Source organism: Pagrus major, chromosome 10, assembly GCF_040436345.1.
Source record: "Pagrus major chromosome 10, Pma_NU_1.0".
Lineage (NCBI taxonomy): Eukaryota > Metazoa > Chordata > Actinopteri > Spariformes > Sparidae > Pagrus > Pagrus major.
In genome coordinates this window covers 13,352,164-13,379,246 of record NC_133224.1, presented here as the reverse complement: position 1 = coordinate 13,379,246, position 27,083 = coordinate 13,352,164, and the positions used below count along the sequence as shown (strand labels likewise).

General features: G+C 42.1%; 2 protein-coding genes across 2 annotated transcripts; one reads left to right on the top strand and one right to left on the bottom strand.

The window, feature by feature from the left end:
- Nucleotides 1-3,938: 3,938 nt before the first annotated feature.
- aco1 (aconitase 1, soluble) lies at nt 3,939-19,257 on the top strand. The gene is made up of 21 exons (XM_073474503.1): nt 3,939-4,020; nt 5,749-5,881; nt 5,967-6,135; nt 7,029-7,166; nt 7,323-7,392; nt 7,484-7,667; nt 9,059-9,198; nt 9,319-9,490; nt 9,714-9,814; nt 10,102-10,218; nt 10,584-10,743; nt 10,834-10,969; nt 13,326-13,410; nt 13,779-13,935; nt 15,069-15,193; nt 15,286-15,390; nt 16,081-16,223; nt 16,385-16,532; nt 16,671-16,793; nt 17,439-17,624; nt 17,711-19,257. The coding sequence occupies exons 2-21, from the start codon at nt 5,773-5,775 to the stop codon at nt 17,825-17,827; spliced, it is 2,685 nt and encodes an 894-aa protein (XP_073330604.1). The 5' UTR covers nt 3,939-4,020; nt 5,749-5,772; the 3' UTR covers nt 17,828-19,257.
- A 3,133-nt stretch (nt 19,258-22,390) lies between these two features.
- paqr9 (progestin and adipoQ receptor family member 9) lies at nt 22,391-25,943 on the bottom strand. Its single transcript, XM_073475132.1, has one exon. It carries the CDS (start codon nt 25,883-25,885, stop codon nt 24,725-24,727), a length of 1,161 nt encoding a protein of 386 aa, XP_073331233.1. The 5' UTR covers nt 25,886-25,943; the 3' UTR covers nt 22,391-24,724.
- Nucleotides 25,944-27,083: the final 1,140 nt, after the last annotated feature.

Here is a 27,083-nt window from a genome sequence, read left to right as displayed (position 1 = left end):
GTGTGCTCATGTGTGTGTGTGTGTGTGTGTGTGTGTGTGCGTGTGTGTGTGTGTGTGTGTGTGTGTGTGTGTGTCTACTGTAACTGCTAAGGCCACACAGTGTGTTGGCTCTGGAGGCTGAATGGAAAGATGTCTCTGAGTCACAGGAACAGACTGAGCTGTCAATCACTCCTGTCACCTTGGTGCCTGCAGCAGCTCTGACATTGACACAAAGGACAATGGGTTTAAAGTGCGGCCCACCACACACATATACAGACATACATACATTAAGCCTTTATATTAAGTGTTTTTTTATGATGTACATATTTGTATTGATTGTCCCATGAATGTTATGAACAGTCAGATGGACTACAAGCTGGTTCGACACACTTTTCACACTATTAGTCCGTTAAAAACATCAGTTAAGCTTAGAAAAGTAGCAGGACTGTTTAAAGACAAACACTGGAAACACATTCAGTTCATGTTCACATCGTATCATTAGCCATGAGGTCAAATTCACTGATGATCAATGTGTGAAATAACATTACAATATACGATACAACTGTGAAAATGCTCAGCTAACCATCAACCAACATGTTGACACTGATGTTATTCACAGTATGATGTGGTGAAGAACAAGATGAAGTACTTTATTAATAATTTAATTAATAATATATTCACAATAATATGATCGACACTGCCCCATTGCACTTTACTATCTGTTTGTTTTTTATTTGACATCAGAGCAAAGAGGATGTGGGTGCATGACATGATCAATAGGAGGCAAAAATATGGTGAATATTATCACTGAGGCCAGGAAAGAGAAAATGAGCGGCGGTGACGTCACCAGCACCTTTCTGAAAAGTGCTTCGGAGCGACCGCACAAAAAAGACAGGAGCTCGGAAAGAAGACGCTGGGTGCTGCGCCTTTTCTCTGGACGGCTGCCTGCTGCCACAGACGCTTGTTCCTCATTGGGAACAACTGAAAAAAGATGCTGACACTCAGAAAAAAAAGCTGTGTAGCCTTATAAAGCAGGTCTAGGTGCTATATAAATACTGTGAGAGTATGAAAACACTCAATCCACAGAGAAATGCATACAGTCTGTACTCAGAAACTGTGCCTTTAAACGAGCCATCAGGACATCTGTAACGTTGTGATGTCACGACTATACAGTCACCACCCTCAGCCACACCCCCCTGTCATGGCCATAATTGCATAAACACCAGTAGAGCTGATACTGTGGGCTGTGCCTGCTCAGGCCTGTGAGGACTGACCAATTAGAGCAGACTGAGCCTTTCTGGAGGGGGCCCTTAAAGAGACAGGCACTTAAACGGAGCGGTCAGGTGGAGGGTGAATTGAGGTGCTGCAGCAATGGACAGTATGAGAAAAATAATATGTTCTCTGAACATTAAAGCATGAAAACATTTTCTAGTAGACACATAAAATAATAGTATGAACCTGAAAAAAAGCACAATATGGGACCTTTAAATATCCAGATCTTTTTGACATATTTCTGCCCAGCCATTTAGCTATGATATTAAGATTTCTTTTAAAAAAAAGATTATATTCCAAAACCCTGATCACTCTACAACAGCGACTCCCAACCAGAGACGTGCACACCAGAGGGTGGTTTGGCAGTTGAGTTGTAAAGAATAATTAAAGAACATTATGACCCGACAAAAAATATACACACACATATTTGTTGTAAAAGGAAAATAAACACAATTGTGAGGCTGATGTTCACCATATTTACTCTAACAATAAACGATGCTAATAATCACTGGGTTAAACACTGAGCCAGCGGGGGTTAATATCACATTAAGGTGTGTTAATAGGTCTTGGGGAGTACTACTGCATGCTGTATGTGAAAAAGTAGGATAAAGCTTTTCATTCTGCATGTAATCTGATATTATCTCAAGTGATGTTGCATTGTGGGTAATGTAGGAACCTGCATTGAAAAGCAGTCCACTGGTTGACCGTTAACACTCCTCTCATTATGGACAGTTTAAAAACAAATGATCTAAAATGATACAGCAGAACAGAGATATCACCTTTGTATTCCACACATTCTTCTTCCTTGTGTGTGGAACAGGGGATCAATACACTCTTTGACCTCACATTACACTCAGATATGTGTTATTTTGTTATTTATAAGTGATAACAAGTGAACCAAAATGGAGGCAACAGCATGTTTGACTGTGTTGTTGTGATTTAGACTGTTTCAGGTGTCAGAGCCCTATTCAGGTGACAGAGTTTAAAAGAAGTTCAACTCACACGCTGCAATAGGCAATAGGCTACTGAAAACAAATGCATCACAAGAGTCAAGTTGTCCCAGTAAAAGAAACTGATGGAAGTGTAATGTTAACACATGTTTAATCGGACCACATTTCATTGCAAATGTGCTGTTCCAGTGTGTCTTTCCACTGGAAGATCTGCTCAACATTAAATCAAATCTCATGTAGAAGTCTGGTGTGGCCTGTGAAACATCCCTCTTATGATGCGTTCAGCAGGAAACCTATGGAAGCTGTGTGAGTTTACATCTTATCTGATGGCTGCAGCTGCACCACCATCTACTGGGCATTTTAATAAACTGCAGCAGGACTTTCAGCAACCATCAACAGTACAGTTCCTCTGTGAGATTATTTAACTGTAGTTTATCAAACTGACTCACAAATATTAATTTGGTGCTTAAAAGATACTGAACTTAAATCTAAAAGAGGGTACATTTTCATGTAAATCCATCCTCAATATACCCTAACGTGTAAAACAAACTATTCATGACAGCATCTCCCAACCATTCTGATCCCACAGTGTACAAATCCATCCACAGAATTTAAGTACATATATTTTTAGTCTTAGCCATCCAGGGCCCTTAAATTGATGGGGCCCCTGAGTTTCAGCCTGTGCATGAATCTGCTCCACCCAGGGACTGATAATAGGCAGATGAGCCTTGTGTGCTGTCATGAATCTAACAGTCTGTTTTAAATGTTCAGTACATGTTCCTCTTTGAACCAAAGGAATATTTTTTACTCTGAGTCCATGTCATCAAAAAAAGATGAGAAATTGCAGATTGATGCTGAAGGTCCTGGTGCAACTCATAAAAATGTCCAGTAGGTGGTGCTGCTGCAGTCACAGCTGCTAACCCTAACCCTGAGATTTATTATGGTCTTGAGCTAGATCTTCCAGTTAAATTTACACCAGAACAACGCATTAAAAAAATCAGCTCTGATAAAGAGTTAAATTCTAATGTCTATGGTGTTATGTTAAATCTTATTTGTCCAATATGTCACACACTTAATAGGTATTTTGGTTATGTTGCACTACATACATTACTGTGCTTAAGAGGATCGTCAGTTATACTTTATATTTAAATAACATAAGGAACAGTAAATAACCAACAATTTATAATGTGAAAAAAATAGAAATCTAAAGTTTAAGTCTTCTATAAAAAGCGCTCTCAAATTTAATGGGAGGCTGTTCATGAACCTTTGAAATTGATAAATGAAATAATACACCCAATACAGCTTGACCACACAATAAGATAAATAATTGTGCTACTAAACTCGACATTAGGTGAATCTAAGTAGGTTGATCACCCCATAAAGAGAAGAGAAGTGAGGGAGGTGTGGTCTCAAATGACATTTCTGATAAGGGCCCTGGCCTTGAGACATTAAGCACCTTTATTTTGAAATACATAGTTGTTACTATATTACTGCAATATAACTTTCTACACACTGTCAATTCTTTATCTTCAAAGGTGGTAAGTACAGATATACAGAATAGATGAAATATTGTTAAGTAACAGAGAAAATTAAGTTAAATTACTGACCCTTTAGATGTTTTGTAGTCAGAGTTGTTCTGTATTGTTTCCATCCAGAGGAGATGCTTTTATTGTGAAGGAAATTGTGGGCGGAAGTGTGATTGTTGTTGCTGCTGGCGGCGGAAGTCAGCGTGTCTGTGTGAGTCAGGTCACTGACAGAGTGAAGTCAGTCAGTTACTAGTCGACCGTGCTCTGCGGTGTCTCCTCTGCTGCACACACAAGTAAGTTATTAAAACCCTCCGAGGTTGACTCAACTGTCTTATTAACTGTGTGTCAGTAACGTGGCATAGTTAGCTAACGTAGGAGAACCTCTCTCTGCTGCTGTCATGCAAAATAGTTGAGCCGTAAGCTAGCTGCGGTAACTTTGGCAGTCAATTCAAAACTGCTTCGCTTTTATGCCAAGTCATGCTTATATAAAATGGGAAAAGCTACTAGTACTTTTTATTAGACTGTTCCCTTCTCTTTGTGTCTTCATCCAAAACGCATGCATTTGTAACTGTTGAAGTTTGACCACACAGCTAATGCTAACTTACGTCAGAGGGCCATGTAAGTGTAATGGAGCATTAGGGAAATATGAATGAAGCAAGCAGGACAGGATTAAGTTTCTTAACAGAGGTTAAAACAACGTCAGTAATAGTATTATATTTTATTTGTAAGGATAGATTTTTTTTTTTTTTAGAAAAGGTTTCATTCTTAATGGAAATGTTTGGGCTGATTTATGTTTTTAATAATGATAATAGTAATCTGAGGAATGTAAACATGTTTTTCATCTAAAAGAAAAACAGGAAAATTCCCACTCACACCTTTAAACTTGTCTAGCCAGACAGGAACATTAAAGTATGGATTGAAATTTAATTTGAAAACATTCAACAATTTAAATGATCAACAGAATGTGAGTGACAGTTCGGACGTGTGTGTGTTGTATTGCAAAAAGATGTACTAAAATTAGCATGCTATAACCAGCCAGCATGCTAATCAGCATCAACACTCTCCAAACTCTGAGTCCGGACTGCTAGCTGCACGGCTAACTGAGCTAACTAGCTAACAGCAGCAACAGTTAGCGATTACTAGCAGTATGTCCCCCTATTTGTTTTGAATTTGACAGGTGGTCAGTTGTCACATGCTGTACCTTCACTAAAAGAGACTTTCTGGTGTAAGACATCATAAACAATGCTACAAATCTCACCAGATTTACACTTCCTGGTTTTGGTACTTGATATTTTTTGCTAAGGACACATTAAGCTGGAAACAAAAAATAGATCTGCTCAACACCCAGCACTAGTCTTTATTAATTCATATACAAATGCACGCATTATGACTGTTTCATAGTGTGGCATTTGACACATGTCTTCAAAGTAAAGCACTGCTGGTTGTAGTAGGCACGTTACATCACAGTGTACTCATAAATTGACTTGCACTTTAACTTGTCTGACAAATATGTGGACATTCAGGATATGACGGCCCCTTCAGGTGCTCTTTTTATCAGTTCACCTTTAACACAGATAACATCAAGGAAGGATCATCATTGTAGTAGCCCAGGATTTGTCTGAATTCTTATTCAGTATGTGTTCATTTTCTGCAAGTACAGCTTCTGAAACATGTAGCTACATGTTTGACAGGCACATTTCACAGTTTAAAGTTTTATCAGATTGCTGGTGAGATTTAGGGTTATGTAAGGTTTGTAAAACATGAGCCAAGAGTTCAGTAACCTCTAGCTGTGCCAACGCACGTGGACTGCAACCTCAGAGGCTAATCCATTTCCACACTGAATATGGAAAGACCTCAGGTTGTAGTCCAGATCTAGAATTAACCCTGTTTTCGCTCTGTTGTGTGACCTGACATCCCTTTTCTCTGTAAAGAGAATATTTGTTCCATTTCATCCTTACTTCTCTGTCATTTATTATATGGTGTTAAAATCAGGCTTATATTGATTACATTTCTGCTTTTAGATTTGGACTGACACATAGAGGAGGATGTCTGCGACTGTGAACAATCCCTTTCAGCATATAGTGGAGCCTCTGGACCCCAAGGACCCAAAGCAGCTGTTTTACAATCTCTCTAAACTTGGAGATCCCAGATATGGTAACAACAGATATGAAACCTCTTTTCATAGCATGAGTGTTATAGTGTATACTCCAGAGAGGTTCACTGTCCGTCTGTTCCTCAGACCGTCTGCCGTTCTCCATCCGGGTCCTCCTGGAGTCTGCTGTCAGGAACTGTGATGAGTTTCTGGTGAAGCGCTCAGATGTGGAGAGCATCCTCAACTGGAAGCAGACACAGACTCAAACTGTGGAGGTGCCGTTCAGACCAGCCCGAGTCATCCTCCAGGACTTCACGTATGTGGACACTATTTATCAGTCATATCAACCATTACTTCATAGGTTGTCAATATTGGATGAAACACTGTTGTGTGAAACAGCATTTTTTCTTAATCTACCCATTTGTCTCTTGATTAATTAGTCTTTTTTTGTTTTCTAAAAATGTCAGAAAATGAAGAAAAATGTCGATCACCCAAGATGACAACCTCAGATGTCTTGTTCATTACTCAGCCTGACAAGTCAACAAAATCAACTGACTACATGTAAAGACAGGAAACATTTCACACCTATTCTCCTTATCAAACAGAAAAATACAACTGTACACCGACTGAATTCAATTGTTTCTCTTTTACTGAACTAAGACGAGCTTAATCCCCTCGTTGACTTCATTCAAACTGGACACAAACTAAATCAAACTCACCAAAACAGTTTTGGTTTTTCTTTCCACAATCACCTGTGGTTTGGCCAAAATAAATCCTCAGTTTACAGAGTAAGATGTGAAAATATACTGGCTCTACACGCCGTTTTCACCTGCTGCTGATGTCCAACTCTTTCTCTCCTCTGCTGCTTCATGCCTCTCCTGTCCCCGGAGTCATAGTCCCGGCCAGAGCCGCTGTAAATCACCTCCATACTGTCCAGGCAAACTCCAGTCAGCTAATAGGGCTACTGAGCTCCAGGGCTATTTGAGCTAATCAGCTAACGGCAGCAAGCTACAGGGAATCATATAGTGAGTAGTTAGCGGTAATGATGCCCGTTATAGGTCATGGAGCTACCTTCGTTCTGGCCTTATCTGACAAATGATGCCTTAAGTGATGGTATTGATTTCAGCTTTGATTCAGTGAAGTCCTGATGATGATGATGATGATGGTGATGGTGGTGATGGTGAGCTAACACCCTCTGACTTGTCGCAGTGGTGTCCCAGCTGTGGTGGACTTTGCTGCCATGCGTGATGCGGTGATGAAACTAGGCGGTGACCCAGAGAAGATTAATCCTGTCTGCCCTGCTGACCTCGTCATCGATCATTCCATCCAAGTGGACTTTAACAGGAAGTAAGACCAGGTTCATCATACTCTTTCCACCATGGCACCATCAGTCCATAGTTTCTGTTGTATTCTCCACATCGATTGAGTGTGATCATCACCTCTGTTTGCTGAGGCTCTAACACTGTGTAATGCCGTTTTATTCACTGGCACTTTTCCCTTCAGGTCTGATAGCCTTCAGTTAAACCAGGACTTGGAGTTTGACCGCAACAGAGAGAGATTTCAGTTCTTAAAGGTATTTAATTTGAACAAGCCCAGTTTATGCGGTGTCTTCATGTCTGATATGGATTTTTTTAACCCTTAAATATATTGTCTGTCCTCCCCAGTGGGGCTCTAAAGCCTTCAGAAACATGCGAATCATTCCTCCTGGTTCAGGGATCGTTCACCAGGTCAACCTGGAGTACTTGGCTAGAGTGGTGTTTAAGTACGATGGGTACTTCTACCCCGATAGCCTGGTGGGCACCGACTCACACACCACAATGATCGATGGACTGGGAGTCCTGGGCTGGGGTAAGAATAATGTCTCATCTACTGTATATCTGCTGCTCAGCGTTGGACATTCAGCTCTGAGTTATATGTGTCTGTGGAGACTGTCCATAGTCATCAGTGAGGGTTCCAGTCAAGAGCATTGATTAATGCATCCAACATCATCACTAAGCTGATCAGTCCTTTAGTGAGTTAACTGTAGAACTGGCATGCTTAACCTACTGTGTCAGAGGCATGACCAGACACCGGAGACAGAGTAGACCTGGTCAGTAGTTGGGCATGTTAGTTAGCATGGCTAAATGCTACACAGGGAACACAAGAAACATTTCTCTGTGTAGCATGACGTTTCCCTTGTGATCACTCTGTTTGTTCTTGTGCCCCACTTTAAAACAAACAGTCACGATCTGCCGCGCACCCTGGTTGTCTACTGTGGTTAGGACCAGCATGCTAGTAGCATTACATCAAACTGCAAGCTGATGGGCGAGGGGTTACATACACGTCACACACACAGACCATGGAGTGACACTCCTACACTTCCACACCGCTGAACCACCCTGCAGTGCAACGCTGGATTTGTTCTGAATACAGCTGTAGGGAGAGGTTGTGCTCTGAGAATCAGTCTCCAACTGTCCACAGATGACCAGTGAGAACATCTTAAGGAAAGCTTGGATTAAACCTCCCAGACGAGCCCCCACATGTTCACAAAATAATTAATGTAAACACACATAATGACTTGCATTGATGGCACAGACAGGGCTGCTTTGGAAAACACTGGTGGCTGCAACTTGACGATTGAACATTAAGCACAAAAAAGTCCACTGCATTTTCCATATACTCCACACAGACATCACTGGGTCTTAATGAATAGACAACTGAATGAGTTATAGCTCTGCTGTTTTATTAGGTGATCTTGACACTTTGTAAACACACACTGGAAGAGTAAATGTAACACACCTGTGTCATGAGGACAATGTAGGCTGTGTCTCAGCCTCTCTGTCATTTTACAGTTTAAAATGTCCCAGAGCACTTTTATATTTTCTGCCATTGACCAATTATTCAAACTAATGTCAGATTCCCCAAATCATGTAAAACATGATGTAATTGAACTCTCTGCAATAGATCAAGTTACTGTATAGATGTTTTTCCACATCATACATTTTCTCCATGGCTACAGCACACAAGCCTACTTCTTGTTTGCAATTGGCAAACTAATTAAAATACGCAATAATAGAGAGCAGTGTGTATGATGGAATAGTGGCATTACAATGTGCCAGAGGCCACACAATTTGTGGCTGGCTGGGTCCCTGCTGGCTACTTTTTCTGCCACTCATAACATGAAAACATGTGATTAAATTGATTGAACTTTATTTGAATTGACCTGGAGCTCTAATAGAGATTGGTGGTGTGACCTTCAGGTGTGGGTGGGATTGAAGCGGAGGCTGTAATGCTGGGACAGCCAATCAGCATGGTACTGCCTGAGGTGGTGGGATACAAGCTGAGTGGGACCCCAGACAAGCTCATTACCTCCACTGACATCGTCCTCACCGTTACTAAGGTAACTAGAATCACTTTTACATTTACAAGACACCATTCACAGTACAATATTCAAAAACAAGAGCTATGCAGAGAATATTTGATTGTATTCAGTGTTAATGGCTTCCCCTTATGCTCTCAGCACCTCCGTCAGGTGGGTGTGGTGGGCAAGTTTGTGGAGTTTTTTGGCCCCGGTGTCGCTCAGCTGTCCATCGCAGACAGAGCCACCATTGCCAACATGTGTCCAGAGTACGGAGCCACAGCAGCTTTCTTCCCTGTGGACGACGTCAGCATTCAGTACCTGGAGCAGACAGGTGGGTGCTGAGCTGCAGAGTTTGGTTTAACTGTAATGTCCCGAACTGTGTGTGTGACCTCACTTGAATGCCGATGAAAATATTCACTTCTAAATGTTTCATTCAGCACCATCTATGTGCATAAGATTTGATTTTCCACGATTTGTGTTTTTGTAAAACCAGCTTGTATGATTTATCACCAGATATTATTTTCAAAGTTTGTCTCCGTTTGTTTGTTTTGCAGGGCGAGAACCAGAGAAGCTGGCTTACATCACAAAGTACCTGAAGGCAGTGGGCATGTTCAGAGACTACAACAATGTCTCACAGGATCCAGATTTCACTCAGGTCAGGTTTTTCCTACAGATTGTCCAGCACATAAAAGCAAAACTGGCACAATGCACATGCTGATTACAGCAGTCATAGCAGAACATTCTCTCTTCCTTTTTTGGAAGGAGGTTGTATCATACAGACACAAAAATATAATCATAAGATTAAATAAATGATTAATTTAATCATAACACTCAGTTATAAATGTATATGCAGAAAAGAATGACCTACCAAGGTATGTGTGTGCACAGGCAGATCACAGTGAAGCAAAGACATGTAAAATGAACCACCTCTCTCTCCCTCAGGTTGTGGAGCTGGATCTGGACACAGTGGTTCCATGCTGCAGCGGTCCCAAAAGACCCCAGGACAGAATCCCGGTGTCCGACATGAAAAATGACTTTGAAACCTGCTTGGGAGCAAAGGTATGTATCAGCATATTCTCATGCATCAAGTTAAGAAAGGATTATTTGTCCCATGAAATGCATCATGCTCCTCAGGCTGCGTTAAAAGACTAGTGTGAGAAATAAGGATATATAAGATAAACAGTCATGATGGGAAACATGAGACTATGGTAAGTAGAAAGCCACGAAGTCAAGCATCAAATGTCTGTTCAGATACATAATCTTGTTTTGGTATCCTTACAAAAACTTCAGTATTGGCTGAGCTCAACTATCAAGACAATTCAAACTGTACCCTGCCCTGTTCTTTAGTGAGAGCTCTAGCTTGTCTCCATGACTCCGGGTGTTGGTTGACTCCACTTATGTCATTTTTTTCTGTGACATTTCAGCAAAGTTTCAAGGGTTTCCAAGTGGCTCCTGAGCGTCACAGCACTGCGGTCCCCTTCCAGTTTAATGAAAAAGAGTACGCGTTAAGCCACGGCTCAGTGGTCATCGCTGCTATCACCAGCTGCACCAACACCAGCAACCCATCAGTCATGCTCGGAGCAGGTGGGTGGACAGTACTTCTATGAACATGGGTTTTGAGAAGTGTATCCCGGTCAGGGTGGAGACTGATTGGACTGAATGCTATTCTTCCAGGACTCCTCGCTAAAAAGGCGATAGAGTGTGGCCTGAGCGTGAAGCCGTACATAAAGACCAGCCTGTCACCTGGCAGCGGTGTGGTCACCTACTACCTAAAGGAGAGTGGTGTCATGAAGTACCTGTCTCAGCTGGGGTGAGCTGCTCAGATTTCTCCTTCAGTCAGTTGTCTTTATGTGTGGATCATCCCAAACATGGAAGAAAAGACACAGTATGTGTTGAGGGCGAAAGTTTATTCTTAACCGTGGAAAACTGGAGGTTGACACACAAATGCAGTTAGCGAGGACCACTTGCTAGCTTTTTCCCTCACCCTTGAACTTAAGTCTTCTTACAGTTGTGGTCAAAAGTTTACATACACTTGTAAAGAACATGTATATCATGGCAGTGTTGCGTTCCAGTGTTTTCTACAACTCTAATTTTTCTGTCTTACCTTGATGTAAACTTTTGACCACGACTGTAAATAACATTTGTATGTACTTTATACACCCACCTGTTACTATGAGACAGAAGATCAATACTCCAACTCCATCTGCTCAGGAAGACAGTGAGATGCCATCCCAGTATCTCAGGATGGAAATAGAGACCTAAAGATTGTATTTTATCAGTATTTCACAAACTGATCTATATCAATTTTAAACTGAAAATGCAATGTTTCTCTCACCTTAACCAATGTCAGGCCTATAGATTTTATTTTGTGACTGTTGCACAAGCCTGAAAATACCTTTTCTTTACCTTAACCAAAGTGCTTTTGTTGCCTAAACACAACCACAGACTGGATGTGAACCCTAGACTCTGGTATTTATGTTAGAAAACTATTTTTAACTGATATCTTGTTTTTAAACTTTTAAGATCTCAATATCTAATATATAATATGATATCATTATATACATTCTTGAATCACGCATTGATTGGGCTTTAATTAAACAGCAATGTATACACTGATCAGACACAACATTAAAACCTCTGACAGGTGATGTGAACATTGATCATCTCGTTACAATGCAATGTTCTGCTGGGAAACCTTTGGTCCTGGCAGTCATGTGGACGCCACTTGACACGAACCAACCATCCAATCACCGTTGTGGACTGAGTACACCCCCTCATGGCAACGGCACTCCCCGATGGCAGTGGCCCCCCAGCAGGACAATGAAACTGATGATTAAACCTGCACAATATTAAGCAGGTGGTTTTAATGTTGTGGCTGATCAGTGTATATATATATCATGTAGGGTTGGGCTGGTGTTAAATCTTACATATCAGTTTGATATTAAGTGAAACACTGGAAAGGACAGTGTATCGAATTTCACCAATAGATGTCACACTTGAGTCAGCAGCCCCTCCTGAGTGGAACATAATGAGCTGCCATGAATGGGAGGGTAGTGGCAACACAATCCACCAGGACGACTGTGACACATCGTGTTTTTTTTAATTCTTTCCTGCAAGTGTTTCACAATAAAAGCCCTGGTAGGAAATTCCCACTGAAATGTTTGGGGACTTTTAATTTGAAACAGATACAGGAAATGTTGACTATGTATTAAAAGTGCAATGCAGTTACTGTAACAGGGCAGAGGGGAGCACATCAAACCAAGGCTCTGTAGTATAGTGTGCACAACTCGCAACTCTAGCACATCAACAAATTATAGAGAGGTGCCACCCTGTGGTGCTAAGCTAATCAGCTGTCCAGGGCTCCTGTTAACTAGCTTCATGCTGCTCAGGCTCTCATCCTACATGTGACAAATGCTGGTTCAGTCAGTTGACATAATGTCGAACAGGTTTAAGCTCGACACTAGACCGGCAAATCTGGAAACCTACCCCACACTAATATCATGGTATATAAAATATTCTTGGACAGTAATTGAAACAGTATTTACCGATGAAAAGAAACAGACGGTAGTGTCTGTGTTGTCTAAGACAGTGAATTCAAAGCCTTTCTGGAGCCACTGAATCACTATAAAGAAATTGGGCTGAAATGCTTCATTATGTTCAGTATTAAGTAAATGAGTATCAAAGACCATGATGAGACCGAGGCAGAGTTGAAGTGGGCTCACTGCAGTCATCAGTGAAGTTCTTATTATAAAACGGAGCAGAGTTCACAGCTCTGCTTTTACACACTGGCAGATTGTCAAGCATGTCCCATAATAAAACAGTACATCACCTCTTTGATACAAGTGTGACACGGTCAACACAGTGTTGGATAGTTTGCGCCGCATCAGTTTCACCACGTTAAAGTAAAAATGTCTGCTCACTGTATATATCGTCATATTGTCCAAGTCATGTACACAAATAAGTTTATTTTGTCACTCTACCTTGAAGTATTCACAGTCTAACTGTTGCATTAGTACTACACGATGCACAATACCAAGACATTGCAGCAAAGATGTGTTTGACCTCAGCACTACACTCATGTATTTGTGCAGTCAACTGAAGTTATATGAAGCTCTTTGAAGATCATGTCCAACCGTTGTAAACAATCATTTTATCTTTCCTGTTAGCTTTGAGGTTGTTGGCTATGGTTGCATGACCTGTATAGGCAACAGTGGGCCGCTCCCAGAGCCGGTGGTGGAGGCCATAACTCAGGTACCAAGAGGCTGTCTCCACATCCCTGCCGCTTCATTTCATTTCTCTTCAGGCCCTTTCGCTTCATTCAAATGTTTTCTTCTCTTCCCAGCATTCTTCACGCACGCTTGTCCTGTAGTAACAGGAATATTGTAGGCACTAAACCCACCTTTGCTTTCTTTATTTCATTGTACATGTGTATAGTGACAATAAAGGCATATTCTATTCTATTTATTTCTGTTTGCATGCGCTTTTACTTGAGTTTAAGTCTTTCTTCACTCTCATTTTTCAAGTTCAGTAGATAAACAGTGATACATTTCAAAATATTTTATCTATATTTTCTTTCTTACTTTTATTATTTGAGGTTTTTGCATTGATTTGTGTTTCAGGGGGACCTGGTTGCTGCTGGTGTGCTCTCAGGAAACAGAAACTTTGAAGGGAGAGTCCACCCCAACACCAGAGCAAACTACCTGGCTTCTCCACCACTCGTCATCGCCTACGCGATAGCCGGCACTGTGAGGATAGACTTTGAGAACGAGCCCATTGGTGAGTAGTTATATTTTGAGAGCAACCAGCACATCTGAGTGCAGTTGATTGGTGAAGACGTAGCCAGTGATCATCATCTTGACGTGGAACCAGTCTGGGACATTTTATCACTTTGGTAACAGAGTTCAGTACATCAGGGTTTAACCCAGTGTGTGTCTGTAAACAGATAGAATTATAATTGCACGCTGCAGCTAAATGTGGAATCTAAAGGTTGCTGTGTGTCCACAGTGGGTGGACTGGCTCCAGTGTGTCTCTGGATTTAAAAATGACATTTGCACAGACAAAACTGTTATAATCTGATTGGACAAAGTTGACATTCAAAAAGATAGCCTACAGGGTTAGCCTATGAGTCTGAGACTGACTCATGTGGTTGCAGTGCAGTCTGAATGTCAGTTCCAGCACATGACTGGATATCTCAGTCCCTTCAGTGAGCAGGATCTTTTCTCAGGTCCTAAAGTTGCTTATCTTGAAGTTCAGCTCTTCTCCACCTTCCTCCACCATTGGCTTTCAGAGTTGTTGCTTTGTGGCAGAAGTGGCCTGTTTCACAATGTGCCAAGACCCCCTCGTCCCCCCCCTGTCCAACTGGACACCATTTCCTTCCTGCTGCTCTAGTTGCCTGGATAACCTTATCCCAGGATTCTAATTCAGCTCAGTTCTCTCACACTTAATTCTCCAGCCGGCCCTCAGAGAGGCAGTTCCAGGCTCCTTTGTTATACAAGTAGATGCTGCCTAGAGATGTTGGCAGTCACAGCCACTTCTTCATGAAGGACCGGACTGTCCTCTCAAGTATTTTAACTTGATTGATGGGCACCCCTTATACAGTATACAGACACCAGAGTTTGAGTTTTTGTTGATGGTCTTAATGCCCATCTTCTCTTCTCTTGACTTGGTTTACATCCCTTAGATTTGCATTGTACCAGCACCCCAAGCTCTTAACAGGTACTTCTAATACAGTAGGAATCAAATATCAATCTACGCTGACTTCTGTTCTACAAGCCTTCCTTCGTCTGTAGAAATGCTCCTAGAGTTGCTTGTCTTTATCTTTATATGGGCCTGTACATCAAGATTGAGCTTGAGGTTTAAAACAGAGGCAGCCAGTAATTTAGCCCTCTTGTTTTCTGTCTCCTCTGTAGCCATTAACTGTGAAGGTAAAGAGATCTTCCTGAGGGACATCTGGCCCACACGGGAGGAGATCCAGGCTGTGGAGAGAACCTTCGTCATCCCGTCAATGTTCAAAGAAGTCTATGAGAAGATTGAGGTAGTATATCCTTTATTCTGTTGGCAGGAAAATTAGCAAGTCCCAGCAGTGTGATACAGATGTGTGAATGACATCAATTCTTTGTGTTGCAGAACGTGAATGAACGCTGGAACTCTCTGGTTGCTCCCTCTGACAAGCTGTACACCTGGGACCCCAAATCCACCTACATCAAGTCACCACCGTTCTTTGATGGTTTGGTAAATACACAAATCAATACATCTTCCCAAACTTGTGCAACTACTCCAACTACTCCCACTGCTAGCAGATGGAAGTGCAAACTAATAGAAATTGTATTTTTCAATGATCAACTTTTAAAATCCACTTTAAACGTCCATGTTTGGAAATGTTGAACTGCCATCAAAGTGCTAATGAAACTGACAAACATTAATCGCAATGAAAATGGACCCTCTGAATGCGGACCAGATGTGTGAAAGCAGGAAACTTCAAGAGCTTTATCATTTATATTTTAGTAGGTTCACTGTAAAACAAAAAACATTGAGGTGTAATTTTATTTTTTATTATTTTCATGAAGAAATTAAGTAAGTGCTGCTAAAACAGTTAATCTAAAGTGTCTTCTTTAAATCTAAGCCATTAACTATGGTTATCTGATGTTTAAATAGGCCACCATGTGCACACTACTTGACAATAAATGATTATATATTATAATAACTGGACTTTGAGTCAAAATTATAATCTTTTATGATTATTAATTCAGTTATTGGTAAATCATTTAATTTGAATGTTGTCAGCCCTGAACCCACTAGTATCTCCTCTACTACTGAAGATTATTCATACAATAACGTAATATTATTCTGGTTATTGTTATTGTGTTATGTATTATTTTGTGTAATGCTGTACTGTATCTTGAATATTTTTTCTTCATTCAGACCATGCAGCTGCACCCACCCAACTCCATAATGGACGCCTACGTGCTGCTGAACTTGGGAGACTCGGTCACCACAGACCACATTTCACCTGCAGGGAACATCGCCAGGACCAGCTCTGCAGCACGCTACCTGACCAGCAGAGGGTGAGTTGCCCCAACCATTTGAACTGTAGAGAAGTATTAGCAGCAGATTTTGATGTGTGTTTTGTCTCTTGGTTCATTTTCAATGAAGCATGTGAAGTGTAAATAGAGCCGAGCTGACAGGCAACAAGCAGTCATTCTTGAAACTAATTGTGTTTTGACAGTCTGACTCCACGTGACTACAATTCATACGGCTCACGCCGAGGAAACGATGCTGTCATGGCCAGAGGGACGTTTGCCAACATCCGTCTGTTTAACAAGTTCCTCAACAAGCAGGCTCCACAAACCATCCACCTGCCAACAGGAGACACGGTCAGCACCTCTCTGTCACTTTCTAACAGCTCTCTGCAGAAGCTGTGCTGTCTGACTGAAGTCACTCTTTGATCTCAACTAAATGCTTTTGCCTCACTCGTCTTTGTCTCACCCCGTAATTTTTCCCTTTTTGTCCAGCTGGATGTGTTCGACGCAGCAGACAGATACCAGCAGTCTGGAGTCCCTCTGGTGGTTCTAGCAGGGAAGGAGTACGGCTCAGGCAGCTCCAGAGACTGGGCAGCAAAGGGCCCCTTCCTGCTGGTGAGCATCACTAAAGAAAACGTTTCTATATTGTGTGAAGGATGTCAAGCTACACTTACATCACACATCACATTTTCTTCATCAGTGGATGCAGTTTGCTCAACTGATTGAATACATTTATGATCCCAGAGGGAAGTAGATTGACAGTGGGTGCAAAATGGGACATAAAAAGAACAAAAACAAGTCACAGACACATGATACTACCCCATGCAGGGAGGAGGAGACAGTCACAACACGATACAGCACTGACCACAGAGCTACAAGTACTCATTTGATTTTTGTTTTAAAATACGAAAATTGAAATACAAGGCATCTTCTGTACTTCATGGTTAAAGAGATGAGTGACATTTAAAATAGAAGGCCTGTTTGTTCACATACTGAGACTGCATGTGCTCATTTACAAGACAAGTCATTACCAAGGGAGTAACATGAACACTGAGACCAGAATAACAAGAAAGACTTTCTGCTGACAGTGAATTTTGTTTCCTCAACCATCAAAAAGTCAAAGCACCTTTGGAAATGAGAGTAAATACAGTTGTACTGAGGATAGCTGAGTTGTCACTGTGTGAAACTTTGGTCATGTGACAAGTTGTTTTGCTGGAAAGAGCCGAGTGTTGAAGTTGAAGAATTGTTGTGTGTCTTCAGGGCATTAAGGCAGTGATAGCAGAGAGCTATGAGCGGATCCACCGCAGTAACCTGGTCGGGATGGGAGTGATCCCTCTGGAGTATCTCCCCGGAGACACCGCTGACAGCCTGGGACTGACCGGCCAAGAGCGCTACACCATCATCATCCCCGAGCAGCTCACGCCCAGGATGACGGTGGACGTGAAGGTCTGTTACGTTCTTGTAGAACATGAGCCATCGCTCCACTGCTGAGGTAATCTAACACTTGACGTTGTCTCTGTCTGCCCTCACAGCTCGACACAGGGAAAACATTCCAGGTGCGGATGAGATTCGACACTGACGTGGAGCTGGCATATTTCCACCACGGAGGCATCCTCAACTACATGATCCGCAAGATGTCCGAAAACTAACAGCGCAGCACAGGAGGAGAGAGAGTGGTGTTTCTGAGTGTCAGCTGCAGTCCCACATGGTGTCACCGTAGTGAGCTAACAAAGAATACCGTCCAATAAGAACCCAGTCAGTGTCTAAGTTTGATGCCAAGAGCCACAACATATATCACAATACTGTCATTTCTGACAATGCTGCTACTTCTTTTAATTTCATAGCAGATGATATATATGAGATATAAATATTGAGATGATTTATGGTCACAGGATTACTTCATTCATCAGCAGCACTTTACTTCTGAACCAAGGCAAATGATTCTTCCAGTTTATTACATCTTGGGTCCAGTTTTAATGTGTTGATGTATCTACAGCTGGGTTTAAAACTGTGTATCTTTGATATGCTTTGGTACAACAGCTATGGCAGAGTCATGGCAACAGGAAGTTTTTTTACACTATTCCACTGAACAACAGGTGGCAGTAATGTGCCAAGATATGCAGCAGTGTGCCAACAAACACGGGGAAGAAGTAGCTTGTGAACGATGCAGGTTTGACACTTTTATGAGGAAGGAAATGCATTAAGTTTGTTAGAGCTGGAGGATGCGGTCAGTGTGTCTCGCTGAGTAATGCAAAACAGAAACGTTGTTCACAAGAAAACCACAGGTTCCATCTTCATCCACAGCTTAACACAGTTTAACAGCCACGCAGAGCTAATACCTGCCCCCCATGTGAATCATAACAAAGCATTAAGAGTGGAGGTGTCAGTGATATACTAACAATGCCCATCCCTTGCTAGAAATGACCCACGGTGTAATAAACCAGAATTAAACTCTTAATCACAACGTGGACAAGGAGTCCTTGAAGTGCTCAGAATGAAAATGAATCTTTGAACATGTAAGTGGTGAGGGTATGATTGAAAGCTCCAGAAAAAGACCCAAAGGTGAGGTGTTGGTGATCATGATAATTGGATGTGATGAACCTCTTAATCATGAAGAAAGAAATGTAGTGTGACCTGACTGAGAGAGTAGAATATTACTGTGATTAAAAGACTGTATTACAGTAATGTTTCTCTAACATGGCAGCACTGATTTCATCAGACTTCCCCCCTCAGGTGTCACTTTGGTTCATTGAAATCCTCTCTGCAGTGTTTCTCCCCTCCTCCCTCCCTCCCCCTCACCCGCTGGTTCTTCAGACATTCCAACCTTTATCCTAAATCTGCTTTTGTCAGTGTGTCAGGTTAATGTCATTGACTGCCTTAATGACTGAACATGTGACATCTTATGTCTTAATGTTTTTGCTCTTTTACCCTGAAACACTCGTCATTTTGATTCTGAGACTGACAAAATCCAGTTTGTGTTGAATTGTTCCATGTTCCTTACTCATTACATGCCTGAATACATTACATTACGCCACAAACTACTGAAAAGTAGAATAAAATGTGATTTTTCCTTTTGGAATAGTTTTCCTGTCATTAATTCATTGTTCTGTAACACTTTGTAATAACCATCATAAATGAATGGTAAAATAATAGATAATTAAACTTTAGTTCATAGTTACAATGAAGTCTTTTATGAACCATTTATGAAACATCAGCTGCACCTTAAAGATGCATTATGTAAGAACTGGCCACCTCCTGACTTCATACCCCAAATGAATAGGGACAAGATATCACCATAGTAACCACTAGCGTGTAGTTAGCTCAGTTAGCCACGCAGCTAGCGGTCTGGACTGGAAGCTGGGAGTGGTATTACATGAAAGGAGAGGCCAGGGCTAGCTGGTTAGCATGACATCAACATTCTTTTTTTACATTCTGTTTATTTTAGTTCATTTTTCTTACCCTTTTTTTCAACTAAACCTATTACAGACTGCACCTTTAACAAAGCTTGAAGCTCGTCTTCATCTGCTGTGTCTTGGCAGAGCTCTAAACTTCAAACACCAACACAGTCACAGGACTATATTGGAAAGCTTTGTTTTAATACACTGGAGAATATGCACCTTGAAACAGTCCCCACAAGCTTTTAAAGTCCATAAATAGTCTGCAGGCTGTCACTGGACGACTTGAAAAGAGCTGTCAAAAGTTTGGAGGATACGGTTGTTTTTAAGCTGCTCTATCTGCAGCAGGCTGGAGTGTTTGAAACAGTCGACATGGGGAGGAGAAGTGAGAGCTTGATGTTGTCTAGGATGTATCTTCACACTGAGTGGGAACAGTTTCTGTCTCGTCTTCATTTTACCAACTGGACGATGCACTCAGGAGGTTTAATGAGAGGGAACATATGGAATGTCATCATTGTTTTATGTCAGACACACTAAACACCATGTCCAACTCAAAAGCATCAGGCGTTTCATCTTCGTCCTCCTCCTGCCCTCCTCATTCATTACTAATAACTCCCAGCAGCCTCCGCTCTTTGAGACATGACGGGTCAGTAACAGTTCTGTACCTGAGAAGGATTTTTCAATTTTACGTTGCACCAGCCGTCACAGTGGGAAGCGACACAGGGATGGAAAAAGCTGGTGTGGGGGAGGAGTGCAGTTTTTACATAAAAGCCAGCTGCACGTGTTCCCCACAAGGTCCAGCACACCTACAGCATGTGCACGTACTCACACACAAATGCACAAAGGCCTGAACTCTGCAAATGGACAGAACTCATTTGAAAACATTTGAATTATTCAAACCTTAGAAAGCCACAGACTAAAAGTTCCCCTAACCTTTAAAGTCTGAGAGTCTCTAGCAGCGCTAGCAGCTGTGAGCAGCTGCTGTGAGCTACACTACAGACAACAAACCAGCAGCTGCTTCAGGAAATCTGATGCTTCACTTAGTTAAACTTCTGAAACAAAATCTTATTTTCTGTCCTTTCAACAATGACGAGATGAATATCAGTCTCATGTTTGAACATTAAGTCAGAGGTCAGGATGTGGTTAGCCTAGCTAAGCATAAAGACCAGAAGTAGAGGGGAACCACTAGCCTGACCCTGTCCAAAGTTCAGAAACACACCTACTAACACTTCTATTTGACACATCTGATTTCTATTAGTCTGTTTACAAAGAGACATTAAAATTCTTTGTGATTTTAGGCAGAATTTAGAGCTGGAAGCATTTCCTGACTAATAACAGATTATTCATCCAGCCAGCATATTGAGTGTTTGTTAGCAGACAGGGTTGCTTAAGAAAAACCAAGGCAGAGTTAAGTCGCTGGGGGGGAAACAACCATAACTATGCAATTTCAATAATATTAATAACTTGTGCCGCTGTAGCCCTCAGCAGTGACACATGATGCAGGTCGGCCTACAGCTCATGTGAAATCTAGTCTGTTGTTGGCGGCTGATCTCCAGTAAATAATTCAAACTAAGGGAATGTTAGACATAGCCACAGTAACATTAACCAGTGATTGTTTGAGCAAATGTAGCCATGCAGTTGATCTCTGGTGGTGCTAGATGAAAATTGAGATCATAAAAGTCTTTCAGATTCATGAATATATGTGTGTCAGCTCACAGTGGAGTGAAGTGGACAGTAACCAATGCTGCCAGCATCGCTGACAACACACCAGGTGTCTCATCCAGCCACACCCAGCTGACACTGATGATAAACCTCTACACCACAGAATAAATGACTCGCCACAGTGATCACAATTCTTTGCATAATTTATTCAATAAAACTCAAATCATCCATATTAGTATTTGATACATTAATCAACATAATGGAGGGTTTTCACTATTTCAACATTAACAGGCAGATTCTATGATCACCCTCCACCTCCAGTAATTCATAATTTAATGTGTAAATAATATATTAGCATCCTTCTTCAGTCACCCCTGAGTGCATCACTAGGTAAGATACAGTAGTCTGTAAGTCTAACATTCACATACTGAACACTGCTTTTACATTGATTCAAGTGTGGCATCCACCGTCTACAAGGGGAGAGGACGAGGTCGGTCTCAACGATGGTTCTTCTCAGTAACGAGTGATACAAATGCTCCAGTGAGGTAGAAACATCGCTTCAACATCGTTATCTAAAGACTCTGATGTTTGATTAGAAAGCACTACCTGAACCTGAAATAATACAGTACTGCAGGGCTGAGCCTTAAAGGAACATTTTGAGGAGCTTTAGAAAAAGCTTTAAAGTGCACCATAACAGCATGATTATCACAACCTCTCTACATGTACTCCGTCACATATCTATGTAATATAACATACAGCTCGGATCAATCTTGTCTTGTGCAAGAGAATGCCTCGAAACATAAGTAAATGTGCAGATATGAATAGAATACAGTGGTGATCATAAACATTAACCAACATATTACCAACATTTAAATGTGCCGTACGAGAAGCAGCTCACAGTTGGAGATGTGACGGACCGCTCCACAGGACGAACCAACCAACAGCATGACAGATAACATGAAAACAGAGAAAACACACACACACACGTCATGGTCCATCTTCAGTGTGCAAATTAACACTGAGCAGAGGAATTCTTTAAAAATATATATATATATATATATATATATATATATATATATATATATATATATATATATATATATATATATATTTTTATTTTTTTTTTATTTATTTATTTTTTTCTTATTTCCTCCTCCCTCGTCAGAGAGGTCAGGCTTGAGTTCAGTCAGTGTCAGACCCAGTTCCTCTCAGACATTGTTTTTTAGTTTATTAAAGAGAAGTGAAAATGCTTGCTGTTTTTGTCAAATTAAACAAATCTATAAATGTTGTGGACCACATAATACCTTAAGTATTAGTCATTTTTCAGTCGGAATATTAGGAAGTTTTGCACAACCCTAAAGGGCAAAACTTTTGCATTATTTTTTATACGTCACTGACCAGACTAATGCGACTCATTGGCTACAAAGAGGGGCCTGCGTCCAGATTCAGCACACCATAAGATTCAGTTTGGTCGGCCAGATGTTTCTAGAGACACTTATTTTATGATTTTTTTTCAAAAAATATATATGATGCCACTACACTCTTTCTTTGCCTCTTCTCTCTGGGATTTGTTTATCTATAAGAAAAGCACGACGAACATGGACGTAAACAATTGGCACCGTCATAGAGAGAAAAAGGGACTTTCATAAAATTGAATTAAAAAAAAACAAAACCAAACCCGGCCCAGGTCCACAGCTTTACGCAACAAAATGGGGCCTGTTGGCTTTGGGTCATTGAGTAGAGTTCTATAAATAAAAAACACCAAGACAGACAGGACAGCAGATGTCTACACGGGCGTTTCGACATGAGGCGACAGCTAACATTTGTGCAGAGATAACTGCCAACAATAAGGCTTCATGCAATTATAAGTTGAATATAGACATGGAAGTTTCTCCAGAAATGTTTGCATCTAATCCACATGGTTAACTCTAATCCCAGTTTGTGCCTCTCATATATTATTATTTCCAATCACAGACGTTGGCATCTGTTGAAATGATAAATATCCTATGATCTGTGAAAACACAGAAGCTCCTCACAAACGTTTAATGCTGTTTGAAAGAAAGTCCTGAAAAATTAAATCTGTTATATATGTTTTATCCTTACATATCTTATGTGCTGAAGATTAAAATAAAAATCTTTTTTTGGGCACTTCGGGGCCTCCGAACTGGAATCATTGAAGTTATACTGAAAAATACAACCGGCTAAGAAAACTATTAAGTCGATCTATCTGTCAAGTGCAAATCTGTCCAGGGAGTTCCTGATGTGTAGTACAACTACAATATTGCCGTTATTCCATCTACCACTTTTACAAACTATGGCTTTTGCTTGGAGGGGCTGTTGTACATCACATGACATGCATCTGTACATCACATGACGTGTACATCAGCCTCTGGTTTCATCGTCCTCATCTCATCTATGTTCACAGCACCGGCCTTCAAACTGGAGCTGTGGCTGCCGTATTATTTTTTGAATGATAAAATATTACTAACATGAGTGTGTACCACTTCTGTGCGCTCCACACAAATCCAGAACACTTTTCATACTTATTAAAAAAAATGACTTACATCACATTTAATCTGAACTAAAGCACTCTAAGCAGTGTGGACATAATCTATGAGGAACTAGTCATCAGTGTAATGAAAGTCATACACAGCAGATGTATTCACGCACTATGAACACATTAACCCAACAGAACTGTTCAGCAGGACAGCGTTATATGCTTCAGAGATGTTTTAGTCCTTTGCGGTTAAAAAGCGAACATGGCTTCTTAATGACAGGGCGAGTTTGAGCGGCCCCCTGAAAGTGCTCTACGGAAGCACTGATATGAGCTCTCAGTTATTTCTGTTGCATCGTCAAGGCCACCGCACTTCCTGCTGCAAGGGTCACTTAGAAGAGAGAGGAAATGAGGCGGCGTGTGAGTGAAGGTATGTTTAACAAAGGTCAGAAAATAGGATTTGTTCAATGTGAAACAATGGGCTCGACTGTGGCCGCAGCACAGACATTTCAAAAGATCCAGTTGGAGGAAGGGGAAGCGCAACAGGAGGAAGTACTCGACAACAGATGACACATATAGTAACGCTGACATTTAAACCACATTACCCAAATGTTATATGGAACGTGTTCTCCTGGTTACCAACATCTTTCCTCTGTCCTGAAGTGTACAGTCCCTCGAGGTAGTTATTATCATCAGACATCCTGTTGGAACATGCTGGAGCAGCTCTGGGGAGAGAACTGGCAAGGTCTTTCAATATCCACTCAACCAGACAGCCACCCTGTGGTGAGCTCAGAATATAATCCTCTCATCTCTCCTTGTCCCCAATTTTCCCCTCTGAAAGCTTGTAAAACGCTCCCAACGGGGCTGGAATATACGACGGACTTGAAATCGGAAGGGAAATATTGTTCGAGTTGTGCGCTTCTCTTAGTGACTTGGCTCTGTGTGCATGTGCAAATCTTCCTTCACAGTCAGGACAATTAAGAAAGTCTTTGTGATCAGTGACATTTCAGGTGTTTCTTGGGGTGTTCCTTCACTAGCTGGTCTCTCTGGGGTCCGTAGATGCAGTTGGCACACCAGGAGAACCACACAATGATGGAGATGATGGTGGTCTGGAGGAGGAGCATCACCCCATAGGTGGAAGCTATGGTAGGTCCAGGTAGGCGGGCCATGGTGGCAGGGGGCAGCAACAGAGTCGGGCTGAGCAGGATCGCCCTCACCTCAGCCTTGATCATGTGGAGTTCGTCGAGGATGGACAAAAAGGTGCAGCAGTGGAACCACTGGTGACTGTGCCCCCAGATGTCGAAGCGACCCGGGGCTAGCCGCTCAGGGAACTTGCTGATGTTGAAGACAGCAGACACCAGAAGCCAGAGGCAGTGGCGATAGAAGAAGATGGAGGTGGAGGTGGAAGCGACGAAGGAGGGGGAAGTGGTGGAGTAAGGCGATCTGGTGAGGAGGCGGTAGAAGACTGGCGTGGAAGAGACGAGGAACGGGAGGAGGAAAACAAAGGTTCGGATTACGTATCGATGCTTCCTCCACCTCTGGCGAGTATTACAGCAAGACAAGACGCAAATGATTGCCACAAAACATGCGGACGGGATGTAGAAGGTCTCAAAGAACACACTGAACTCTGGGATTGCATAGGACGATGTAGGAGCCCCTGAGGGTTCATTATTCAGGTCCATATGGGAGCCGTTGTGCCCTCCAGTCTCCACAATCCCTGCCCGAGGATGGATGTAGTAGTAGTAAGCTAACGATGAGCCCACAGTGTAGGAGCTGATAGTGCCGTAATCCACAAAGAAGCAGACTTCTCTTACCACCAGAGACATGGAGTTGAGCAGGTGGGCCATGCTGCTCGCCATCAGCAGACAGAACACGCCGATATAGTAGTTCCACAGCGGGTAGAAGAACGGGGCGTCACCATGTGGAGCACCTTCCCAACCAAACACCTCCACAAAATAGTAGGAAAAGATGAAAACTGGGAGGAAGTGTGTCCAGAAGTTTCCCGTTTCATTAGTGGGCCTGAACGCTGACAGTAAGCACTCCCTCAGGCTGTAGTTCGGGAAGCGGTAGCCAGTCAGGATGAAGTTCTCTATGACCCGAGGCGGCACGTCTGTGTGCCTCAGAAGAGGTAACGGCTGGCCGCAGTCCAGAAGCATGACGGCTGCAGTTTATGTTGCTGACAGAAAGTCTTTTTAGATCCGACTCTTCAGTTTTTATTGCTTGACTATTGACTTTATTGCTGGTCAGAGTAAAATTGGTGATAATAATCACACAATCTTATGCTTATGAGTAGATAAGGCATCTGCGGGCTGGTTCACTTTGAAAAGACCTTTCAGCCCCGCTCTTCTGTGGACCTTTGAACCCGGGCTCCACTCCGCCTCGTGAGCCGCGTACTAATCCACAGAGCAGAGCTGCTGGACGGTCAGCGTACCAACAGAGTGCAGTACCCTGAAGCCTCGGGCCACCTGCAGGGTTCGATTTTCCTTTTGGTTTCCTCCTGACCCAAGCGGTCAGCGACACATCCAGAACACAATGCCTTCCATACAGCGTCTCCTGTTCCCTTATTCTGCATTAGACACCGGCTGCAGGGATGTTCCTCTTTGTTCAGTCATATGCACATTCACGTGTCTTGTTACACACAGTACTGCAGCAGCACATCTAAACGAAGGTCACTTATTACTATGTTACAAGGTCTAACAGGACGTCAGTGGGTGTCTCATGTATCCATACAGCACAGCGTCCATTAAGCTCTCAGCTATTTAGGTCATCCTGGCGTTGAGCACTATATCAGGCTGCTCCTCCTGTTGTCCCCGGTCCATCAGCCCGTATCCACGTCCCACTTTCAATTCATCCGCTTCCCATTCCGTTACAATGCGGGGCTCTGCGGAGGAGACGAAATCCCCGGGCTTCTGGAGAAAAACGTTGTCCTTTAGTCCTTTAACACAAGGTCACGATGAAAAACGCCATTTTCTGACCGGGTACTACAGCACATAGTGTCCGCTGCCGCCGAGCCGTCAGTCTTGTGTCCTGTGCTGCTGGGCCAGCCGGCATTTCACCGACACACTGCTCACAGGACTGCGCCGCGACAGGTAGCGTCAAGTTACACGCGCCTTTAGCTGGACTTCCGGTGGAGAGTTTCAAACTAAACCGCTGCTTCAACGTCTGTTATTAGCCAAATGGATGTGATTGATGTTTGTCATAACACCTTATCCTCCTGCACCTTATGTTCCACTTACCTTTACTCCTCGATACCTCGGCATTTTATTTTATTTACCTCAATATTTTATTTTATAACTACTTAAGCATTTTATTGTATATAGTATTTTATTGTTTTTTGTATATTGTATATAGTAC